The sequence below is a fragment of the Mytilus californianus genome, unplaced genomic scaffold (genome assembly GCF_021869535.1).
Source record: "Mytilus californianus isolate M0D057914Y unplaced genomic scaffold, xbMytCali1.0.p SCAF_7, whole genome shotgun sequence".
NCBI classification, from domain to species: Eukaryota; Metazoa; Mollusca; class Bivalvia; order Mytilida; family Mytilidae; genus Mytilus; species Mytilus californianus.
Window position 1 is genome coordinate 4,673,448 of NW_026262723.1, and position 24,820 is coordinate 4,698,267.

The 24,820-nt window shown below is 31.8% G+C and overlaps 1 protein-coding gene across 1 annotated transcript; it reads left to right on the forward strand.

Annotated features, from left to right (window-relative positions):
• The first annotated feature begins 2,698 nt into the window (after positions 1–2,698).
• LOC127708247 (bone morphogenetic protein 3-like) lies at positions 2,699–24,379 on the forward strand. Its single transcript, XM_052213089.1, has 3 exons — positions 2,699–3,407; positions 16,923–17,959; positions 23,083–24,379. The coding sequence occupies exons 1-3, from the start codon at positions 3,107–3,109 to the stop codon at positions 23,272–23,274; spliced, it is 1,530 nt and encodes a 509-aa protein (XP_052069049.1). The 5' UTR covers positions 2,699–3,106; the 3' UTR covers positions 23,275–24,379.
• Positions 24,380–24,820: the final 441 nt, after the last annotated feature.

The following is a 24,820-nucleotide window of genomic DNA, read 5'->3' on the forward strand; positions in this document are numbered from 1 at the left end:
TCACGTAAGTCGTAAGCGTGTAAGAGAAAACTTGCACTAACGTATTTCAGTGCTTTTAGTTAGTATGCTGCACAGCCAACGTTCTGCCCTAAGGTTAAAAATGATTCATCTTTCACATCTTTTTTTTTAAAATACTTGGGATTTTTCTACCTCATGAATAGATCACCTTAGCTGTATTTGACAAAACCGTTCGGAATTTTGAGTCCTCAATGCTCTTCAACTTCGTACTTTATTTAGCCCTTTTATAAACGTTTTTGATTCGAGCATCACTGATGACTCTTTTGAAGAATATTATTTAATTATATTTATATAAGTCTAAATCGAAAACAACGTTCAAACCTATGATTGCAATGGATAAAAACCGCAATTTCTATACGTGGCATGCAAAAAAATCTTGGTAGAGGGGTCTAAATACAGCACAAACAACATTTTCCAAAAGATCAAAAAAGTGAAAAAGTATATTTATAAGCAAAACGCATTTGACTAACAGGTCGAACAACGGATGTTCTTAAACCCTGATGACTGCCATTGGCGATTGCCAAATAAACGGATCACAAGATGTAACAAAATGAATCTTTATTATTAATTTAATACCAAACCGAAAACAATAAACTTGCGAAAAAGATGGTATACCGCAAACAAAAGGTGCAAACATTAGTACACAATATACGGATTTCGACAATTAATGTCTCTTCAGTGATGTTAGGAATCGAAACGGTATTTGGAAGGCCATATAATTTACCTCAATTTAGGATAGACTCTTGAATTTTAAAGAGTCGAAATAGGATGAACGGATCATATAAACCCGAAGGCAAATATACTTGTATATAATACAAGCCCAAACGAAAAAGTATAAACAAGTTTAAATTGAAAACAACGTTCAAACCTATGATTGCGTTGGATAAAAACCGCAATTTTTATACGTGTGCATGCAAAACAAATTTCTTGGTAAGGGGGTCTAAATACAGCACAAACAACATTTTCCAATAGACCAAAAGAGTGAAAAAGTATATTTTAACAAAACGTATTTGACTAGCAGGTCGAACAACGGATGTTCTTAAACCCTGATGACTGCCATTGGCGATTGCCAAATAAACGGATCACCAGATGTTACAAAATGGATCTTAATTATTAATTTAATACCAAACCGAAAAAATAACCGTCCTAAACATTCTAAGCGTAAAACAAACACCAATCAGACTTCATGTCCTCAACTGTATTGATTGTTTATGTGTTAACCCTCAAATATGCATGAAATATTCGCGACTGCACGTTAGGCTAGCAAAAATCATTCTATCATACCCTCTTTTTCAATGGCTATCTCAATTTTCCGCCATTATCATGCAAGTGCTTGGCCCACTACATATATATAGGACTTATTAAAAAATGTTCGCGTCCTTCAGAATATGCATGAAATATTTTCCACTGGGCGTAAGACAAACAACAATCAATCAATCAAGAGTTTCATACGCCAATGCACCCAATACCTCAAGTTGATCACATTCCATAAAGTATGGCATGTCGTTTTTATTTTAAAAAAAATCATGATTTGTAATTGTGGTTTAACTTTTAAAATCATGATACAATAATTATTAAATTAACACATTTCATAAGGTATTTTTCATGTACACCGAAAAGGGTACAATTTTTGCGGTTTCTATTTAATATTTAAAACAAACAAAAATCTGTTGATTACGGACAAGATAAAATATACATTCAAAGCGAAGTTCAATGCTTTTTACAAGTTATAAACCACACTTAATACAGAACAAAGGTAAGCAAAGCTCGTATTTACGCCCCTTTTACCGTTATATTAATGCAAAGCTAGTTATATGGGTGTGAAAGGTACATTAGTGTGGCGTCCTTTTGGGCGATTAGTGGTATTTCGTTTCCCCACTGGGACAATAAGATACTATAAACTTAAGATTAGATTTCTTACGTCTAAATGAGTAAACAGTTTACAAATCTGTAAACTTACCGTACACAGACCGTAGGAGCCAGTCGCTTTCAAACTACAATGAAGAGGTCTTTTAATTGGCTATTGGCGACTTCTACTCTACTCGATATTTTAAAGGGCAACAGAGGGGAGGTCAAGTAAATATGAAAATAAATAAATATTGTAACATATAGCTATACAAGCTAGGTTTTCACTACTCAATATAAGCGTCTTTATTATAAAATTTGAGAAAAAGTGTAGGTGGATGAAAGTTACAAAGTGCAATAAGTAATTCACTTATCTTGTAACAACAGTTAAGTTCAGACAGAAAAATTATCTTCAATTTACGCGAAAATATTTAGGTTATGTGTATGATGTTTTTTTCATTTAATTTCTTTTTATAGTCGACTCAAGTGTTTGGAAATGTACGAGTTTAACCAGAGACATATATACATGTGTATATATGTCTCTGGTTTAACTATGTCAAAAAAATATTATTTTTGTTTTTGAATGATGACTAAAACTTCTTAAATATTTGAGGGATCTTTAAAAAATAATCTAATGATGAAACGTATAAAAAAATCTTGATTATACTACAGCGTATAGTGATAAGAAAATAAATTACTTATTTACCTTTTAATTGTATGAATGAATATCTAACGGGGCGTGTAAATCTGGTGCGCATACTCGATTAAGAGGCGTGGCTAACGTTTACAAGTATTGACAATTCATATTTCACGTGGTGATTTTTGTACGCCCAATCTATAATGTTCAACGAGCTTTATTTATTACAGTTCGTATTTGTTAAATATTATATTTCTTGCACATATAAGTATTTGTGTAAAGGAAATATTTCTGAAAGGTTGTAACACTCAATTATGGAAATGTATTTTTTGTGATTTACAATATCGGAAGGATCGAGTATTATTATTACAATTAAGTCTATAATTAGCTGTTAATTGCTATGTGATAAATTAAATAAGTGCATTTAACCCGAGGAATACAATTGTAAATTATGGCATATTTATTGAACAAGTAATAATATAAATATTCTTGGATTTTTTTTATCCAATATGACATAGTTTTTGAATTTGTGTGAATACAAGTGTCATCAAATGTAAACGGATTTATTTCTACAAAGCAGCGTGATAAAAATTAAGAAATTAGAAAATGAAAATTTTACTGTTACAATTAACGATTTTGTTTTCAATGTCAACACTGACCAGAAGTTCAAATCAAGAGAAAATAGTAGTGAATGGAAACAAAAATGTTGTAATGCATGAAACATTTCGGACGCTCTTAGGATTTTCAGATTCACCGAAATACAAAAGTAAATTGTTACCACATCCAGGCAAAATAGAGAATGAAGCACCTAAATACATGATGGATTTGTATGAAAGATTCAAGAACAACCAAATAGCAAAAGGACAACTTCTAGGAAACACCGTGCGGAGTATTCAGGCAGATATAGGTATGTGTACTTACAAAATTGGAAGTGTACTGTCGGTGCCGAATTGGTCGTCTTACTAAAAGCTAATTTAAGAAGCACAATTTCAACCTCCTGGATTCAATGGGATAGAATATCAGGATTCATGCTGTCAATACACTTAAAACTTTGTATTTTAAGAATTGCCTTTTTTCCCCTTTTGAAATTGTGGATTTTCGAGTTTTTTAGCTTGTAATTTTTTTCATTCTCACTAAACGGAAAGTAACTTTGAATAGAAATTTACTTGCTTTTGTCTTTAAATTTTGAAGTTCTCCAACATATATATATACATGTTTGTTTTCAATCTCAAACTTTAAACAATGCTGTATAGTACGTGCAGAAAACAACTTGAGTGATACCAAAATCGCAATTAACATGGAACGAACATTGTTCAATTCCATGTACTTTTTGACAGACAACATAATCTAATATATTTCAATGTATACAAATCAAATAGTTTTTGACGTAAACAGATTTATTTTTGCTATCAAATTAAGAGAAACATACATCGGTATGTTAAAGTTTGGTAAATAGCTGAAGGCTTAAAGACTCTTTGTCTCCTCCTTTCATAACGGCAAACTCATTAAATTACTACCGATAGTTTACTAACATTGTACAGATTACATTGCGTACATGTACTGTACATGTATACTTACATCGATAAATAAAAAATTGCCACATGGCTGTCATAATTAAGTTAGCAGAGCAATTTAACCTTTTCTTATGCTTTTACTTGATTGTGCATGTTCTCATATTTGCCATGCCGCGTTGCCAGTTTGTCTTCGATCATTGCTTTTCGTATTTTCCGCCTATGTTCTCCAGGGGAAGTTCTGTGAAGCATGTTCTCCATGTTTAAATGTTATTATCTTCGCCAATTTGACATGTACCCAGACGACTTTTACGATTAAACAATTGAAAATCATTCATTATACCTTTTCGACACCAAATATTTCGCTGATAATTTATGCACCCACCTCTTGACAAGAACTGATGATATTGTTGATTTTCGTGTTATGGTTCAAATGTCCAATGGTATGCGAAGACGGGCGACAAGAACGCGTTGAATCTGACTATCACGAAATCACGACCATCTTATTTGTTTAGAATGGGTGTAGAGACATGAATTTGAAAGATAATGACAAAAGATTTCAAATTACAGTTGCTTGCGACTGTAATATCTAGTGACAACGAAACTTGTAAACGATGCGCTTGTTTTTACTCCTTATGATCCTTGGTAAACAAATATCGTTATCTTTTTTCATTAACCTTTGTTTATCAGATCAACCAAGTAATTTTGAATTTTTTTTTTCATACCATGTTAGAACGTAATGGGTTCGTTCATGAAATAATATAGCTTTGGTCATTAGCGATACGATCATTTGCACGTGAACTTTTAAATTTTTAAACTGTTTTAAATTGTGATGTTCGTCTTGATAGTAATGACAATGCAACTTAAAGTGCATGGCTTTGTGCATTTCAAATTTGACATTCTCCATTATATTTATATACACGCTTAAAATAAACATTGATTTCGCTTCTTGTGAAAGCAGATTTAGAAGGAAATGTTTAATTCTCTCTCTCTCTCTCTCTCTCTCTCTCTCTCTCTCTCTCTCTCTCTCTCTCTCTTGGGGCAGGTAAATGTTTACATAATGATGTAAACAGGGATAATTAAGGATAATAAAGATGCAAATGTACGTACTGTAATGTTTATTCTTCTTTCGCTTCTTTTGAAAGCAGATTTAGAAGGAAATGTTTAATTTCTCTCTCTCTCTCTCTCTCTCTCTCTCTCTCTCTCTCTCTCTCTCTCTCTCTCTCTTGGAGCAAGTAATGTTTACATAATGTTGTAAACATGGATAATTATGGATAATAAGATGCAAATGTACGTACTGTAATGTTTATTCTTCTTTGATGTTATTTCTAATCAATGATGAAAGATAAACAACTCTTACATAAGCTTCAAGTAATCAAATCATGTGCTTACATTCACACACAAATGCAAATCAACAATATCAATGCAATGTTGTACAATACGTATGATTCCAAGTTGTTGTCTATCAAGTTTTCACAAAAATCAACATTGCTTATGCGCAGATCGCGAATATCGCATCCGTTTATCTGATCGCATTTATTGACCGGAATAGTAAACTGATCAATGACAGATAAAACACTTAAAAGACTTAGAATAAGGTAACCCTACGGAGCACCTGTTTTAATGGGACTCAGTTTAGTTTAAAGCACGTTCTGTTTCTGTATGCATTACAAGACTTTTCATAACCTTGAATCGTTTTTCCTTTTTTGGGTATTTTGTTATGAATTTTTATTTTGATTCCCTCTTTTATCAGTTTTTCTGTTGGAATTTGAAAAAAAAAATATCTTTAAAATTAGCATTCTTTCAGCTTATAAGCCTTGCATGCTTTGAGTATTGTACAGGATACCGTACATCATGTTATTAACTACTCTCCTAAATTAAAGGCGAAATAGCGACGTTCTATTAACTCCTTCTATTGACAGGACTATAAAAGCAGCCAAGCAATTACAAATGTGTTGTAAGTTGCATTGTTCATTTCACATAAAATATCATAACTAATCATGAAATATTTGTCATTATTACCCTGGCATAGAGTTGTTAGCTGGATTTTTCAGAACCATTTTCTATCTCAATAACAGTTTGATTTTACACTGATGAGCCGTGAACAAAACTTTAAATTAACATCTTAAGGTTATCCGATACAAAACCATACTGAGAACGAAAAACATTGAAATTTGCATGAATTTTAAAAATCATTTGAACCCGTTCAACCCAAAATGTATTAGAACTAAATGTGTAATTTCACAGATGAGCTCCTTTGAGTATATTTTATAGAAATCAGTGGATTTTGTAGCTAATGTTTAACCAAAACTGAGCAAAATAATCCATAGCGTCGAAAATGACAATATGTTTATTCTTCAAACAATTCTTGAGTGACACTTTGACTAGCTATATAATGATTTCTCTATTTACTCTAATTTCTTTTTAAAATGGTGGAAGGCTTAATTGATAGCAAAGTGCTCCTTTTAAAATAGAATAAAGTAAAAAGAAGTCTTGCATGTACCTCGCTTTCGAGAGACATCCGACTTCACGCTTAGAGAAAACGACTTCTTGCACGTAATAATTTCAGTTTTCCCAAACGAAAAGTGTACCACAAGCATAAGAGAGGACCCCTTGCACAATAATTATCTGTCCTGCAAACTGTGACTAATACACAACCTGCGATAGTTGAGGCAAGCTGAATTGAAGAATAGAATACTCAATAGCGCAGGTGATGGGGCGCTCCGTTCTACAAACTAAGCTAAATACTAGAGTAGGTAGCAGGGCGCTCTGTGCTACAAACTGAAATAAGGATGACGCAATAAGCACAACAAATGTGTGTGTGGGGGGGGGGGGGGGGGGAGGTGAGGGCTATCAATTATCAATTCTTCAAACTATGACAACTAATGCTCAACTAGTGCAGCTAATGTAGATGTTTTATATTCAGTACTGGAACAATGGAAGCATCGCTACCAAAAAGTGTACACCTTATATAAAACGGTGTTTGTCTAAGTGTAGGGATTTAAAATATCGGACAATGGACGTTCAGTAAACAACAATCAATCAATCAATGAAATATTGGAGTGTATTATTAAAACTTTGTGTGTCCATGGAAAAATTGGATTTCCTTAAACTCCTTTTTTTTACATTTTTATTCATGCACTACAATTACTACAGCAAAGAATTTCTGTTAAAAAGCATGAATGAAATGGCAGGATTAACCTTGTTACTACTCCCTGTCTTATCTGATCAAATATTACGGTCAATTTCACAAAGGCGCTTTACGATCACAGTTACGTCGATGTTTTATTTGAATGTAATTTCTGGCGAGCCTGCGGACATAGAAAAAAATCCTTGTTTTGCAAACCAAAGTGCTTAACACTGGCGCGACATTACTTATTGTTCAACAATATCTCCGATTCAAATCTTAATTAGATGTGTAAAATACAACCTTTTTTCATTAAAAATAGAACTTAGCGTTGGAGTTTAACATTTGAAGTTGAAATAAAGACACTGATGATGTTCCTTATCATCAAAGAATTTCCAAGTATTATGCTATGATCAGATTGTGGAGATATTTTTTTTAATGAGTAAACAGTATAAACGTATCAAATATCTTATATAATATAATTGTGTACATTTTGAACACAAAGAAAAAAGTCAATGAAAATGTATTTTCAACTTTTACAATACAATTATCATAAGTTATCTCAGAACTATAAAACTCATTCAGTACAAAGTAAATATGTACGAGGCAGTTTATCTTTTTACAACCTCAAGCAAACAAAAAGAACTCTAAAATTTCATTAAGTATTTCTCTTAGTAAAACAATTATAAATTACATTGTAAACACTACCCAGACAAGTTTGTCAATAACTCGTATCTATAACCGACCTGGGGACAAGCCACTTTCACCTGCGGAAGGTAAGATAAAAGCCACTTTTTATCGGCTTAAGACCGCTTAATTCTATTATCGTGTAATTATGAAATTGACGATGATATGTTGATTTCAGATTGTTTACCTTGCGAGAAATTGTCGTTTACAAGTCTGTCATATTCTTGAATGACAGGGATGACCTAAGGGGCATAAGTATAATTAGTCAATTATTGTATTTTTTCATGTCTACAGCATTGAATGACATATCATTGGCCAGTTGATGTCCATCATGATTGAATTGTTACACATATGAAATTGATATACTGGTGATATTTCTAATAAACCATATGGCCTTAATGATTTATTAATCAAATGTTATATAAATATATTGTTATTATTCTAAATATGGTAATTTAGGATTTGTTTCTTTTTTGTTTGTTAATTTTCTGGTCTAAAGAACACTGAAGCTTTTGAAGTTTTTAATTGATAAGACTTTATTGCCAAATTATCATATAAGTGTTTGAGACAAACAATTATAAACTTGAACAAAGAAGTGACATATTCAATTGAAAAATAAAGAATAGATGAAAAATTATGAGACTTATATGACGGATATGTATACTAGCGTATTATGATTTCTTGTGGATAATATTCGATTGAACAATGATCATAAAATAAAAAAGATGGACTTTAGTAGCCCTCATCACAAATTTTAGGAACGCAATATTTTTGTTTTGTTTTATTTCAAATATCTTTATTGCCATATAAACAGTTTACATGTATGCGACAAGATAATACATTAGAGCAAAATTGATTCCCTATTAATGCTAGAAATGTGCAATAAAAAACACAAACAAAAAAAATCAAAATATGGCGAAAACAAGAAGCTGCTTTCAGCTAATAAATTTTTAAAGCAGAGCACAGTAAAAGGGCACATGAATATCAGAGAAAGAAACGTTCTTTGTACTGTCGTGGAGGGCAAAGGAACTCTTAAATCCTAGTGTTTGGAGTGTTTGTTGGACATTTTCAAATGAAAATTGCAGTTAAAATTTACATTCATTATATAACTTTACGATATTTTGTGCATGAAAAGTATCATGGTTTAGCAAACATGTCCTAGATATCATAAAATAACGTAAAATTTAATTTGTTATTAATTACATGAGAATAAACGGTTATGAAATTAAACCTAACTGTTATTCAAAGTAAACAACATAGAAATGAGAGATCAAACACATTTATTTTATAAACTCTTAAATCTGATTTTAATAGTTAAAACCTAACTATTAAAATATGCTTTATTATTTTATACCGGAGGGTAAAAGTGAAAGTAAGGTATAGATTAACTTTTGTTGCATGAATTTTAAATTACTGCATTAGATATTATCAAATGGACCAAAAGTGTGTAAATTATTTTATACCAGGCTTTTAAAATATTTTAAATGACTTATTTTATATGTTTTATTAACCATTAATATGATATTTATAGCGGAAATCAAACAAACATATAGTTGATTCATGATTTTAAAAGTCGTTAAATGTTAGGGAAAAAAGTTGCGGATGTCTTAATTCAGTAGTTAATGATATACATACATTTATTCATCAGAAAAAAAGGAGATATGGGGAATACGTCATGACACGTGTTTCCTCCGGCACGTATAACTATTTGAGATTAGGCAACTTTTGTTGGGGTACCTTTTGTTTAAATCATTCTCAAATTGCAATGGATTAGGCGATCGACCTGTTTTATCCGCGCGCTTCCGATGAGTTTTGTATAGCATGAAACGCGCGTCTGTCGTACTTAATTGCAAGCCTTATACCTTTGAGGATTTGTTTTTAGAACCAAGGTTCAATTTGTAAAAATTACAGTAAATTATTGCAAAGATATAGACTATAAATTGAACTTTTCTGAAATAAATAATTGTCTGGCACTTAACGTCTAGATTTTACCCCCCCCCCCCCCCTCTTTTCACAGAGGATGGTTGCCTTCTAACCAAATTTGCCAAGAATCTACGTTCTATCACGATACATGTGACATCTAAATTGTTTATGTGCCTTTTAATGTTTGTATGTAAACTGTAAAATTGGTTTTAATGCGAATGTCAACATGCTTATCTGTCTAACAATGCATGAAAGTTTCCGAACATCATTGTTCGGGACTCTATTGAAGGTGACTTTATCAGTGTTTCCTGGTATAACCCAATCAACTTCCTAATGTAAATAATCATTTAATTACAAAGATTTGATATCTAGAACAGCAAACAACTTAAAATGACTTTAATTCTATGGTTGTAGAAAATTTATACTACAGCCTTTATCAAGAACCGATTAAAACTTGATTAAGAACGATTCTTGTCTGACGATCGTAATTCTAAAACCAATTAGTCAAATTGAACAAGTAAATGAGGTATTCACAACTTTAATCCAACTGTAAATATTTAGCGCAAGATATTTAATCTAGATTTTTATTTCTTTACATTTGTCGGTGACAGACTAAGTTTGGTGGGTGTGATCTTATATATAGGGAAGAGGAACGCAGTCATTTCCCAAACGATGCGAGCTCCACCAAAATATATTTGTCTTGTCTTGTCTTTGCAAGGTTTCTTCCTGGATAAGTAACTTGTACAAAGGAATTTCCGTACTCCATAGCACGCGTTCTGCATTAATCTTCCTACATTGCACCTTCAAAGTTCAAATGATATCGCGACAACACAAGAATGACCATTGAGAAGATCTTTGGCTCAATTCAATGGACTGCATTATTGCCATTTATAATGCTAGCTATATCTTTCTAAGACCAAGGTTTTTACTGGTACCCAGGTTTCGGATACAGTCGGAACAAATTTTTTCCGCCTACATGAAAAAAATATATATATTAAATAATAAATATAATATGTCCAAATGTGTCACATCAAAAGTAACTTTATTAAGGTCGAAGCTAATAAATCGTGTATGTATATGATAAATATTTCATTAACGGGGATGGTTGATCATTGGATGTTATCTTTACCAGAGAGGCAACAACCTAATGATTTAATAAAGACATTCATTCACATTTTTAATAAACAATTTGGCATATTCATATAATATGACAATATGACACGTTTTTCTAATTATGTTTCCAAATGAAAAGTTTTTCGGTAAATTTACTGTTCATAAAACTTTAAAAACCATTCGAAAGTTTATACCCAAAGGCATATAAGAATAAGAGAATAAGAATATTTATTATTCCAATCAAGGGCCCTTGATGGGCAGCATAACATGTACACATAAAACAATACCTCATGATTTGTAACAGAAAACATTTTTATATATTAAAATGAAACATTGAAAAGTTCAGACAGATGTTATTATCTTCATTCTATAAAAAATCACATACATTTAATTCCAGGCAGGATCAGAACTATAAAATCATTACAATTATCATTGTTATTACATACATTAATTAACATTTCGTCTAACATCTAGACATGTAATAATATAGCTCCCTAAATATTTAAGTATAGACAAATTTTCATTAGTAAATAACCAAACAAATTTTGCCTCATTTGAAAGATATATAAAATTGGGACAGATACAGTTTATCTTCTTGAAAAATATCTCCCTATCATTATTGTATGCTGGACAACTAGTAATAAAATGTTGTTCATCTTCAACCAGATTTAGAGTACATTTCTTACAAAGCCTTTGGTCTCTTTCTATATATAAAGTTTTATACCTGTCTCTTTCTATTTTGAGATCATGTGCACTGATTCTGATTTTTATAAATATATAAATGGCCTGTTCCAGGTTAATCCTGAACTTTTTGAAAGTGTTATAGAATAGAAAAACAAAGGATATGGGGTATCAATCAATGACACAAAATTTAATTATAAATCAGTACATGCATAGCAAAAAAACACACAAAAAGCAAAGGAAAAGCGCTTTTATTGCTGTTCTTCATCTCAAAGAAGTCATAGTGAGGCCTTCAGGCCTTAGTTTTTAATGCCCTCCAACTTCGTAATTGGTTTTGTCTTTGCAACAGTTTTGATTTGAGCGCCAATGAGGATAGTGAGTACACAAAACACGCGTCTGGTGAACTAAGTTATATATGGTATCTTTAATGAGTTTTTACTGATACAGGATTCGAAATGATGTCTGATGATTTCCGAATAGTGGTACATGTAGTTTCCAGAGCAACAAACAAAACATGTATATGTCATTGCGTAAAAAAGGGTTTCACACCCATAGTACACCTGGTCGGCAGCATGAACATGTATATAAATCAACAGATATAAAACCCGAACACCAATTCTCACGCAATTGAAAAGAAAACATACAATTTACGACGTGAATTAGTAGAAACGTTCAAAACTAGCAGATGTTGTCGCTTAGCTCGTAACGCAGAACCGTCAAGGGTCGATAACTCTGTAACACAACATGCACTGGAAAATGAAGTCAAAATACAGCGGGCTGAAGTTCGTTTCACTCGATAAACAGGAGGAGAATGAATTTTAAATGATATTGTTAAAGACTAAGATTTAATGTATGTAAACTTCGATGCGGATCCAATCCGACTTGGATATTTATAGGTTAAACTGAGGAGATACTAATCTCATTCTCAACATGAAGTAGTGATCTTTCTTTTACAACTGCCAATAAATTAAAACTTTCATCAAATTTAAAACTAAATTGTACCTTTAACATGTAGACGTTGTTAGAATAAAAAGGTGTAGGCTCTACGTGGAGGTCCACGGAACCTCTCAAATAAAAAAGACGTTAAAACGTCGGTTTTATAGGAAATATTCAATGGATGTTTTATTCATATGGAAAAATGCACAATTTTATTTTCCAGTCATGTTGGGACAAAATAAAGACTTAATATTCTCTCATTTCAAAGTTATATTGTTGCCATTTGTACATGAAATAGTGTTGCCATTTGTACATGAAATGTTTTATATAGTACTGATTTCAATAAGATGGGGAACTAAGAATATAAATTCAGAATGGAATGAGAAATAAACATGCATATATATTGGCTATAAGGTTAAAGCTTTTTGTGTCCCTTTTCTCGTCAATTTTGATAAATATATAGGATTTCTAATATTTGGTTTCGAACAGCAATGCTAATGAATAATAAATTTTCAAAATTTGTGTAATTTTGTTTTAGGCTATATCAATATTTCGTTCGTCCAAGTTTTGACTCTCAGTGTTTCTGATGATGAAAAATCTGTAAATGGTATATCGACTGCATCATGATAAACGTTAATTTTAATTGATTCTATACGTCAAGATGCTCTTTTTGAACGTGGCGTCACATGAATTCTGATATTGATATCAAATGGCTTAAACTACTTCTGTATTTAAGAAACCGCATTACAACTTTTGCATGAATTATCACTTTATAAACCATAAAGAGAAACGAAGCTGCCAAAAGAAACGCATACATCCATACAATTAGAAAATCTGATTAAAATAACAGACACAACAGGTATACAGTAAACTGGTAAACATTTTGGTGGTACCAGGACAGGTGCTGTTACAGCTGATTTGAGTGTAAATATGAAAGGAATATCACCCTGGGACATAATATATTCCCAGTATCACCGGAAAAGGTTGCTATGGTGGTGGTTCAATTTTATTTAATTTGGTTATCCAAAATTACATAAGCACTGTCATCAGAACAGTCAATTAAGTAAAAAATTACTGTAAAAAAGCATTAAGAATTTTATTCAACCTTTGATAAAAATGTTACAAAACTTGATAATAATTTAAGCTGACTACTAAAATTGAAAGTTTTAAATCATTGACTGGAACGCAGTTTACCAGTGGACAAGCTGTATATCAAGAGATTAACATATGGCGCCATACTTGTAGGTAGTCGAGTCCGGTTGCCCGAGGGACATAGATCTTTTACACCTCTGATGAAAACTTTGGCGTTAAATTGTCTGTTGATATTTATAAAGACAGAGTTAAAATAAATTATACGCGACCGTCGTAATACGTTGTAAATATCAAATTTTTATTAGGACAGTGACATACCCGGTAAACGAATTAAAATTGTAACACTTTTATTATCTTGACATTTAACGTATTCTAAATAGATTTTTGAAAATTTTTTACACTCCATTTTTATAAACGTTAGCCATTGTATTATTACAGTATATATAGTAAGGCATTGGTTATAGATATTTCTGCCATATCAACACATAAACTATATACATGATCATAAGATTTTTGAAAAATTTTCAGTAACACTTTATTATTTTTATCGGTAAAGAAAGCTGAAATGATAAAAGTAATTATAAGCATTATAGTATATGGTTGGGGTTACAGATATCTCCAACACATAATTTACGCACGATTATATAAAATCTTATTATATTGTTACTCCCCATAAGTTGAGAGGGGGGCATATCCACATCAGGTATTCATTGTTACTCCCCATAAGTTGAGAGGGGGGCATATACACATCAGGTATTCATTGTTACTCCCCATAAGTTGAGAGGGGGCATATACACATCAGGTATTAATTGTTACTCCCCATAAGTTGAGAGGGGGGCATATACACATCAGGTATTCATTGTTACTCCCCATAAGTTGAGAGGGGGGCATATACACATCAGGTATTCATTGTTACTCCCCATAAGTTGAGAGGGGGGCATATCCACATCAGGTATTCATTGTTACTCCCCATAAGTTGAGAGGGGGGCATATCCACATCAGGTATTCATTGTTACTCCCCATAAGTTGAGAGGGGGGCATATACACATCAGGTATTCAATCATGGATGTTTTTTGAACCGTCGAACCTTCATGGACTAAAATTGCACTTTAAAAAAATATTTTAGGTTAATTCGAAAGGTTAACTTCGGTAAACAAACACATACATCTTATTCAACTAACCACGTGTGTATATAAATCATCCTTTTGAGGTTTACAGAACATGATAACAAATACCTATATCATTTGCCATCTATGGGAACGCTACTATAAAGGGGGTGTTTGACGACCTTGACTACCCATGAGGGTCTCGTACGGTCGGTATGGGTACGCCAACTGCTAACTTAATATATATATAATGCTATGTTCCACCGTTGTACTATCCGACCATGCACTGCATTTTATAATTCGGATTTGAACATCTACATTAAAAAAAAAGAAATAAGAGGTTCAAAATTCAAAATATTTGTGTTGACATTTTGTGCAGAATGCACAATTTAAAGACATTGTTATATATGAGATACAAGATCTATAGAATGTACTGTTCACATTGAATAAAGGGAGAGTACTCGGTTATTAGCAGTAGAACAAACATTACAATATGAAACAATAGTTGTCTTGTAAGAGTTGACTGTTAAGATAAAAAAAATAGCTATTTTATATGTGCGCTCACCAGGCTCTTGAAAGACAAAATTTAAAAAATACGAATTCTTATACACATACATAGTTACAAAATTACAGGACTAGTTATATCGACTACTGCTTCACATAGGAGCTGCATTCAAGTCCGTTTTTATATAGAAAAATAGCTATGAAAATTATTTTTCTTGTACACCTATAACCTTTATCAACTTAATAATATAATTAGTATGATGACATCATTTAACCTTACGCTTCCTGGTACGACCTCTTTACATCGTAAATTTTAGGACAAGTTTTTATCCGTCATTTATCATATTTCATGGTTTGAAATATTCTATAAATTGGAAACAAATCAATCAAAAGACACACATAGCGTTAATTTTACACTCAGAAAATTAATTTGATATTCATTTGATTCTTTTAACGCCAACAATCTATCAATCATTAGTTCAAAATATGACGTCACTTTGTAAGAACGCAGAAATAAGCGTGCAAAAGCCCTTGAGCCAACACAATTAAAATGATACTTCCGCGTTTGAAGTTTATGATTCAAAATCGCTGTTTATGAATTTTTAATGAGCATCTGCCGAAATCCGTCATAGTTTTAGTGTAGAACAAGCAAATGACTCAGCAGTTAACTTGTAAACATTTATAGCAATCTTAACCTTAAGGGTTTTATTTACTGTAAAACGATAATACATGCAAGGTGTTTTATGTAATATTGATGTATCGTAATGTGACCGCAAAGGGGTGCCGATCTTTGATTGTTAAATCAGGCAACGGTCACAGGGCATTGCCTTATTGCTACCGTTAGCGTTTTATAAAGTTATTCTATTCTTTTGTTTTTTATGTTTTTTAAAAGAAGTTATTATTTTTCTGTTGTTTTTTTGTATGGTTGTAAAAGAAGGAAATTATTATTAAGAGCCGCTTATAAACAGATTTACGTAAAGCAATCTTTTAGAAAATAAACTTTGCTAATAAAAAAACTTTTTAACACCCATCGACGGAATGGAATACATGCTTGAAAAATTAGTTTTTGGTTTTTAGTTCATTTTTCTCTATATTTTAATTAATTTGTCTTTATTCTCTATTCTTTATATTTAAGAACCCAATTGTTACATTTTTGTCCTTTAATCTTTTTTTTTTTTTTCCTTCTTTTTTTTTTATTAGTTTGCCCATTTTTCTCTATTCAGATCCTCATAAATTGATCAACATTTTATTGTTTGTTAACATTTCTAAACTAATTTCATTTCCACTTCACTAAACTTAAGTGAAATCGCAGTTATACATATAAGAATGCACTTTATGTAATAAATACAAGAAACATATAAGCAAACTAATTTACACATCGTTTTTATCAAAGGAAAAAAAAACTAAAATATCATCGACTTAAAACGGTAACATTTTAAAATCTTTTGTTTGTCAATATGAAAATGCATCCAATGTATTATTTATTCTGTCATAAAAGTCTAAAATAGCATATCATCTATCAAAATTTCACCTTTAAAGTGATGAATTTCATAATTTTTGCAACATGAAGTGTTGATTTTCAGTTTACGATCATGTTGTGTCACAACTTATTAATATTGCAATTATTGTCTATTGTTTGGGACATGTCATTCTGATAAAATGCGTTTAATATGCTAAATGTTTTCCGTGCATCATTGATCATAAAACATTTTAATATTAATTGACTTGTTTTTATTTTTCAGTGGAATTAAATGGCGAACCAATGTTCCTGTTCAATTTATCGTCGGTTGTTAGAACAGAAAGGGTACTAAGTGCAGAAATTCATTTGTACAAACGTAAGCAAAAAAAGCCGAACCTATCTAAGAAATTAGATAATAGCAGACGTAAACAGAAGAAATTGAATTGGTCAAAACATCACGATATTAACGTTAAAATGTACGAAATAGCGCCTCACTATATGGCTGAAAATGGCAAAATTACAATGAGAGTCGAAAGTTTTGGTTGGCAATGGTATGACGTCACTAATTCTATTCTGAGTTGTCTGGCTGCCAGACGGGATATTCCGCATCTGTTTGCTTTGAATTTTGTCTTAGAGAAAAGGCATGGAAAAGTTAAACACTTGAATTTAAGAAAATTTATCCGACAACATTCAAAGCCATTTCTCATTATTTATTCCAATGATACACAAAGCATATCTTTAGATAGTTTTAAAGAAAATGCACCAGCTGATGTTGTTTTAGAAACGGGTAATTTGACACCAACAACAGACCTACCTACTGCAGAATCTACATCAGGAAGCGAAAATGAAAAAAGGAATAAAACCGAAACACCTTTAGATTCAAACAGATCAAAACGTTCCATATTTACAAATGAAATCCCCGAAGACCCAGCAGATTATGAAAAAATTAACAGACGTTACAATTTACCTCAGACTCATCCAAACATTTTGAAAACAAGGAGTGAAAGTAGAATAAAAATAAAAGATTCTATGTTGATTCCATATCCAAGCAAAGACAATATCCGCAAAAATAAGCGACGGAAGCAAAGACGGAGGAAGAATAAAAAAAGGAAAAATCGTAGAAGGAATAAGTTATTTTTCCCCAAAGAATGGGATAATTATCATCCTAATTCTGCTAGTGTAGAAAATACTGAAAACTTATGTGGTCGAAAAAAACTAGTGGTGGACTTTGCAGATATCGGATGGGGTGATTGGATAATTTCACCCAAGTCATTTGATGCTCATTACTGCGCAGGCTCATGTCCATTTCCTCTGACAAAGGTGAGTTTGGATATTTATAGCTCTTGTATAGAAAGGCAACCATGCATCAGATAAATAGACCCATATGTATAGGAGCAAGGCAACAATTATTTGTCTGCATTGTATACATTTTACAATTTACTTCATATAATGCAGCTTCTAAAAGTACTTATTGAACAATTGACAGCCTAAATCAATCACGAATTTGACAAATACTGATAACCAAAAAGAAACAAAAAAGTGCCAAATCTTGCTATAATCATATAGAAAGCGATGGATCTGTACGCTCGGCCCATTTAATGTATGCATGATAAAGATACACGATTATAATTCAGTTAATTTCGGATTCGCCTACATTAGACTTAACAGTTGAGCTGTTTGAAGAACAAATTTGGGAGTATGATTATTTTTTTTCAAAAGTATTCTGCAGGGTTCAGATACATTTTTGCATGCAGGTGGAAATATGCGAGATGAATCATTGCGTTTTTATTTTCGCATAAACATAAAAACATCGCAAACATTTCTGAATTAACAGTATATATTTAAAACATCATTAAAGTAGGAAAACTCTTAGTAGCTGCAATCTTTTACTAATTTATGAATTTATTTAAAGCTGTCAATGAACGTCACAAAGTTGATATTTGCTGTAGGATTATTCTCTAAATACCCTTAAGTAACTTATAAACCATTTGTAAACAAAATAGTTTTCAAAGCATACATTAGAGGTAAAAATCAAAAGTAAAGCTTGATTTTAAGACCAAGGTTATGACTTTTGTAATCGGTTGTAAGTTATTAACATCTTATTAATGAAGTCAAATGCTTGTTGACGAATGCCTAACATATTTTTTTTTAATTGACATTTCTCGCGTGGTTGTCCTTATATGACAGACTATTTTCAGACTATAATTCTACTAAAACTGTAAAATAAGAGAATATGGGAAAACATTTTGCCTTGCAACGGTCCATAAACAAACCACTCAAAGAGTTGTTGCAATGGCTTTTTAATGCGTTGTGGGCGTGGAACTTAACCTAGACGAGGCATCGGGTTTAAGGTACCAATTCCGACCGAACGTGACTGCGAATTTAACGATCCCATTCCGACCGGACGTGACTGAGAATATATCCTTGCAGCTAAACATATGCCCAACTTTAGCAAGGGTTTTGCTGTCGGAATTGGGAGAGTTCAGGCATTACCACATTTGTGTACCCTAGTTAACCATTTGGGGGGCGGGGGGCTCTATAGTACACTCAGTCAAACTATGTTTCTGTAAGAGGAACAAATACAACATAATACCATTTAATATTAAAAGATCAGTGAGCATGCTGAAATAAATTACAGTTAAATTTAATACATTATGTTTCATAAGAATCCATACTTTTGTTTGGCTGTAACCAAACGCGAGGCTTTCCAATATCAAATTGTATTTCTCAATAAACATTTATGACTGCACGTGCTTCCCATGACAACGTCACTATGTACAATGTGCAGAGAAAGGCAAACGTAAATCTTGATACAACTCGCAATTTCCTAGTTGTAACATATACGTGTAATTATGAAAATAGAATGCTTCATTTTTTATAGGGTTAATAAAAAGCGTTCATCGTGTGCACATTTTTAGTATGAAGTGCGGAAATGTGCTTCGGTCAAGGTTTTTACAACTTATATATCATTAAAAAGAGAAGCATTCAATTTTTAAACAATTAGCGGATGTACAAACCTACCAAACGAAATTTTGAAGGTATTGAACAAAGCATAACTAAATTTTTCAATTCTGGTGAATTACCTAAACACAATAATCATTTCATTTTGAATTCGACCACACTTACATAATCATAATTTGGTAACGCATAACTCAACAAATGAAAAAAATACCTTGTTTTTTTTAGTAGGTTTATATTTGCATTGAAATTTGGGGGTACCAATAGTTCATGCAAGCACATGCAGCTATCTTACAAAATTTAAAACTCAGAAGAATGCATAAAATAAAAACGTTAATATAATAAACGACCAAAAGACGAAACCCTTATTCTAAAAATGGACAAAGGTGACAGATGGATGGTCTTTTAATCTAAAGGTGAACTAAAATGACCGTTTATAAATAGCCTTTCCTGCTTGCACGTAATCATTGTCCTGAAATAAAGTAATCTTGGAAGTTAATTATTTTTTTTAGGGAAAATCCATAGTCTTGCACTTCACTTGATCAACGAATGAAGACGATATCTTTTTGTCCCATTGTTACACATAAATTGTTCACTTAAAGAATTATATTATACATTGTCAATATAAGTCTTTATCAAGAGTGTTCTAAGTTTAGATAAAATTCTATATGACCGCTCTTTTTTATTATTTCCTTTGAAATGTCGTCCTTCGTAAATATTTGTCTACAAACTCAGCATGTGGTTCGAACAAAATTAGTCAATTTTCTAAATAAACTATGGAGAAGAAAATCGTTTTTATTTATTTTCAGTAGTAAAGATTGGGTTATATGTATTATATTTCATTGATTCTTTCGGCATATTATAGATCAGTTTGTTGATCTTGAACCCATTGATAGGAGAATTTAAGATATGAATCTACCCTTAAATAAACAGTTTTTTTCCTAAGCTTTTCTGATCATTCAAGTGCGTTTGACACATATGTATTGTTAATTTGTTTTCTTCGGCTTGAATGACTTCTTCAGTTATACTATCCGGCGATTTCAATGGCCATCCTTTCTACAGGGCCTTGATAATGTGAAATTTAAAACTGTGTATGAAATGTATTTATATAAGTATTATTTTTCGTATTTGTAATTAATAAATTTATATGAAAGAAAAAAAATGTTCCGCATAGGGCTTGTAACGAAGACGAAGACGAATCGAATTATTGTATATTGTTTATATTCCGAAATAAATTACTGGCTATCCTGACTACGAATTGTACAATCTCATTTTACACTGAAATGTATATGACCAGATCATGTTTAAAAATGCAGTTAAAACTATATCACTGAAACGAACACTTTCGCATTATTATTACCCATTGACCTTAGTAAAATGGGCGGAGAATAAAAAGGCTTTGAAATAGATAACTTTCCGGGAGTACTTTACCTCCTCGAAGATTACTTAGGACTCATCGTGGTTAAATAATAGTTGATTTTTACGGATTTGAAGATAATGTGAACTTCTGTAATTATTTAACATATTTGCAAGAAACTTATTTGAAATTTCATTGCGAGGTCACTAGATATTTTTTTTTATGTCAACTGAAATTAATCCCCAAAATCAGAAAATACAATGCAATCAATTCGTTGAAATTCATTTTCACTTGCAATTTCTTGATGTCTTTTTAACATTACCAATAGCTTGAAATTAGCAGAAAAAAAGATATTAAAATTATATTCCTGAAGCAAACTAAGTATTTTATCAAAGCTGACTATGCGTTGACTCCCGCTAGTTCAATTTCTGTACGTTGATAACTATAAAAACACCTTTCGCCGTACAAAGAAGAAAATACAAGCGAGACCATCCTAGACTTAAGAGCTTTTATTTTCAATATTTTATCAGTGTGACATTAATACGTAAATGATGTTTAGGGCAAAAATCAATGACCACTATGGACAAAACAAATAGAAAAATCTTATTTAATTTGAAAATTCTATCTTAAAGTATTTGTTCAAGTGAAGTTCATGTGGTGATTCCGGAGTATTAAATAGCTTTAGCTTTTATAATACCTATTTCCATACTGTGCATTTTGTACAACAATTCAAAAGGTTCCTACAGGAGATTTTAATCATTTTTGCAAATATACACATTATAAAAACTGAATGTTTTTTTGTTTAAGGTCTAAATATGTCACATATTTCTATTTATTTCCAGTTATTCCTACTACAAATATTACACAGGAAGCTGCTATACGTTATTTTGGGACTATATCATCTTTGCTCATAAACATTTGTTATCAGCGTCTTCTTTAAAAAAAAAAGTTAAATTTTAGATCGAAGCGTTTTTACTGAATGATCAGGTTAAAAAAGAGATCACTTTAAAAAAAAATCAAATTCAAAACTACAATGTACTACATTTGTAACCTCACATTTCCCCTGACACGTCGCTCACCTAGTTAGTATGATTTTTATCAGCCCATCTGTCATTTCGAGGACAATACAAACTCAGGGTCTTTTCTTAGGTTAATTATAATGGTATTTAGTGCGTATTTGCGTTTTGACCATAACCTCGACCCCTGTTGGCTGTTCAAATTGAACTTCAAAGTGTAAAATCAGTAAATCCGATCAGTGGAGAAAATAAAACAGTTTTGAATTAGAATTGTAATGTTAATTAAAAATGTGCAATGTTGTGCGTTACTTACAGGGGTATTTATAATGTACATTAACCCATTATATGAAGACCAGAATATAATAACTTATATCCCAGCTCCTTTGTTTTACCAGGAGTGATCTGAGCCGGATGCCAGATCACCCTAGCTTGAGTTTCTTTGCATGCTTTCCTTCGTTCTGTAACATTTTGGCGGGAATATCAAATCCACAATAAAACTTAGAAATACTTATACGGAAAAGACTTACTATCAAAATTTGTGTAGAAAAAATCCAGAATCTATGCTGGGAATCGAACTCAAGACCTTTTGCATATAGACCCACGAGTCATACCCCTACACCAGAACGACTTCAAAGGAAGTAATGATGCAAACCAATACATGTGCACTACGTCATTTCCGTCAATTTCAATAGCTTACGTTCGTTTTAGATAAAAGGTTTTCTTTTGTTGTCAAGGAAATTCTGGTTAAAACAACAAACTTTTAATGTGTTCCCTGTAAGTACCCATAACTAATTTCACGGCGTTGAAAATACGCTGTTTACAGATTTTGATAAAATATCAGATCTTTGCAGCACCAGATATATGCACAATTTTCGGTGCTGCAGATAGCATAGTTTGAATGCTTATAAGCTGTGTCTGAGTGTATAACGTTTCCCATGGTGTCAATGTACCTAGTTTCCCCTTTCGATGCGTCTATTTTTTATTCAATATCTTGTCTATTGGTGTAGGTGACCGTGTTTTTTTTTGTATTTTTAACGATACTTTCAATTAAAATGCTAAGCTTGTGTGTTGTAATTTTATAATTTTAAATTTGAATGCGGTTTCTTTTACAGAGACTTCGACCAACTAACCACGCAACAATACAGAGCATGGTTCATGCTATAGGAATATACAAGGACGTACCAGCGCCATGTTGTGTACCAGATTCCATGTCGTCCGTAACTCTGTTGTACTTTGATGAAAGCAGAAACGTTGTGTTAAAAAATTATCCAAGTATGACAGTTAATTCTTGTGCGTGTCGATAGAACTGAAATCGAATTAAAATTGTAAATATCTCTGTTAGTCCCTTTTTATGTGTCAATGTAACATGCAAGAAGCGGTTTCATACTGTGGATTTAAAAATTCATTAACTAAAACTAATTTCGAATATTTCGAAAATTTTGAAACCGGAAATGTAATAGCTTCACTTCACTGCCAGCCAATAGCGGCCAGTAAGTTCATATTCCCTTTGATTGGATGGAAGTTAAAAATGAAGTGTTGACGACATTACAAACAATGCGTCGAAGGCGTCAGACTTTGTTGAATGCGCGCACTGTGCGTGAACAATCTACCTCATCTAAAGCATTAATTAGATTTATTTACTGGACACTCGCTTGGGTGAAAAGACTTATGAAGAGGTAACGAGATAAAACATGGCATTGAAGATGTTTTTTTTATTGCGAAAGTGTGTTACGATGGAAGTAAACGTTTTGTTGACTTTGAAAAAAAAAAGAATAAAAAAGGACACGGATGCAAATTATAGGAACATGTTACACAAACTGATGAAACTGAGGTACCTAAGTGTACACGATGAGTTATATAAAGACGTGTTATTTACATGTAATGTATGTATTTCAGGATGTTTATTTTAATGAATTCCATATTCTCAGGTAGATATCTCATTCATCAAAAACATGTGGAATAATTGTTATTACTTTACTTATGATTGGGAATTTTTCTACAACTTAAAAAAGATCTGAGTCATCCTTTTCTGGTACATGCCAATGTTTTGTTACTATTCCATCATTTTTAAACGTTTACATAATCATGAAATTTTGGAATCTAAATATTGCGGTTTTCAAGAAAATGTATGAATCATATGAATATTCCAATTTAGTTTAATTTTTCTTTCAATGTATTTTTTATTATTAAAAAAAAAGCATAAATGAAAGTCAAGATAAGTTGGATATTTCTTTAATCTCTTATCATCAAAATCACACATGAATTAAGTAGTTTAATTTGTAGTATTTATTGAAAAATATGTATCAATGTTATTGTTAAATTCATTTGTTGAAAATGTTAACTCATTTAAAATGTTTGTCACATGTTTAATCATTAATAACATTAAATGTCATTGATGTTAAAACCTTATATATGATAGTTTTGTTGTAATTTGAGGCATTTATATACCTTGCCAACATGGTGTTATTTCCATAATTTTGATCCAAATAGCTTACCAAGACAGACGATATGGAAAAAACCTCTTAAAACTTCAAAAAGATGGTAAAACGAGCTTCACTTAATCATATAGAAACTCATCGGATGCCATATGTTGTACTGGAACTGTGCACCCATCCAAATTTTTTTATGTAGACTGCACTTTCCAATAGAATTCGTTTGCACAAAATTTTATTTTGTGTACATTTGTTTGTCTGTTTATCTTGTATTAGTGTCTCTCGATGTACGCTTTCACCCCAACTTCCTATATGTTTTACATGTTTTTAGGAAGATTTGTAAAATTACAACAAAGGTACCAGTTGAAAGAATATACTTAGTAAATAATATCAATTCAGTTTATCTTAAAATAAAAAC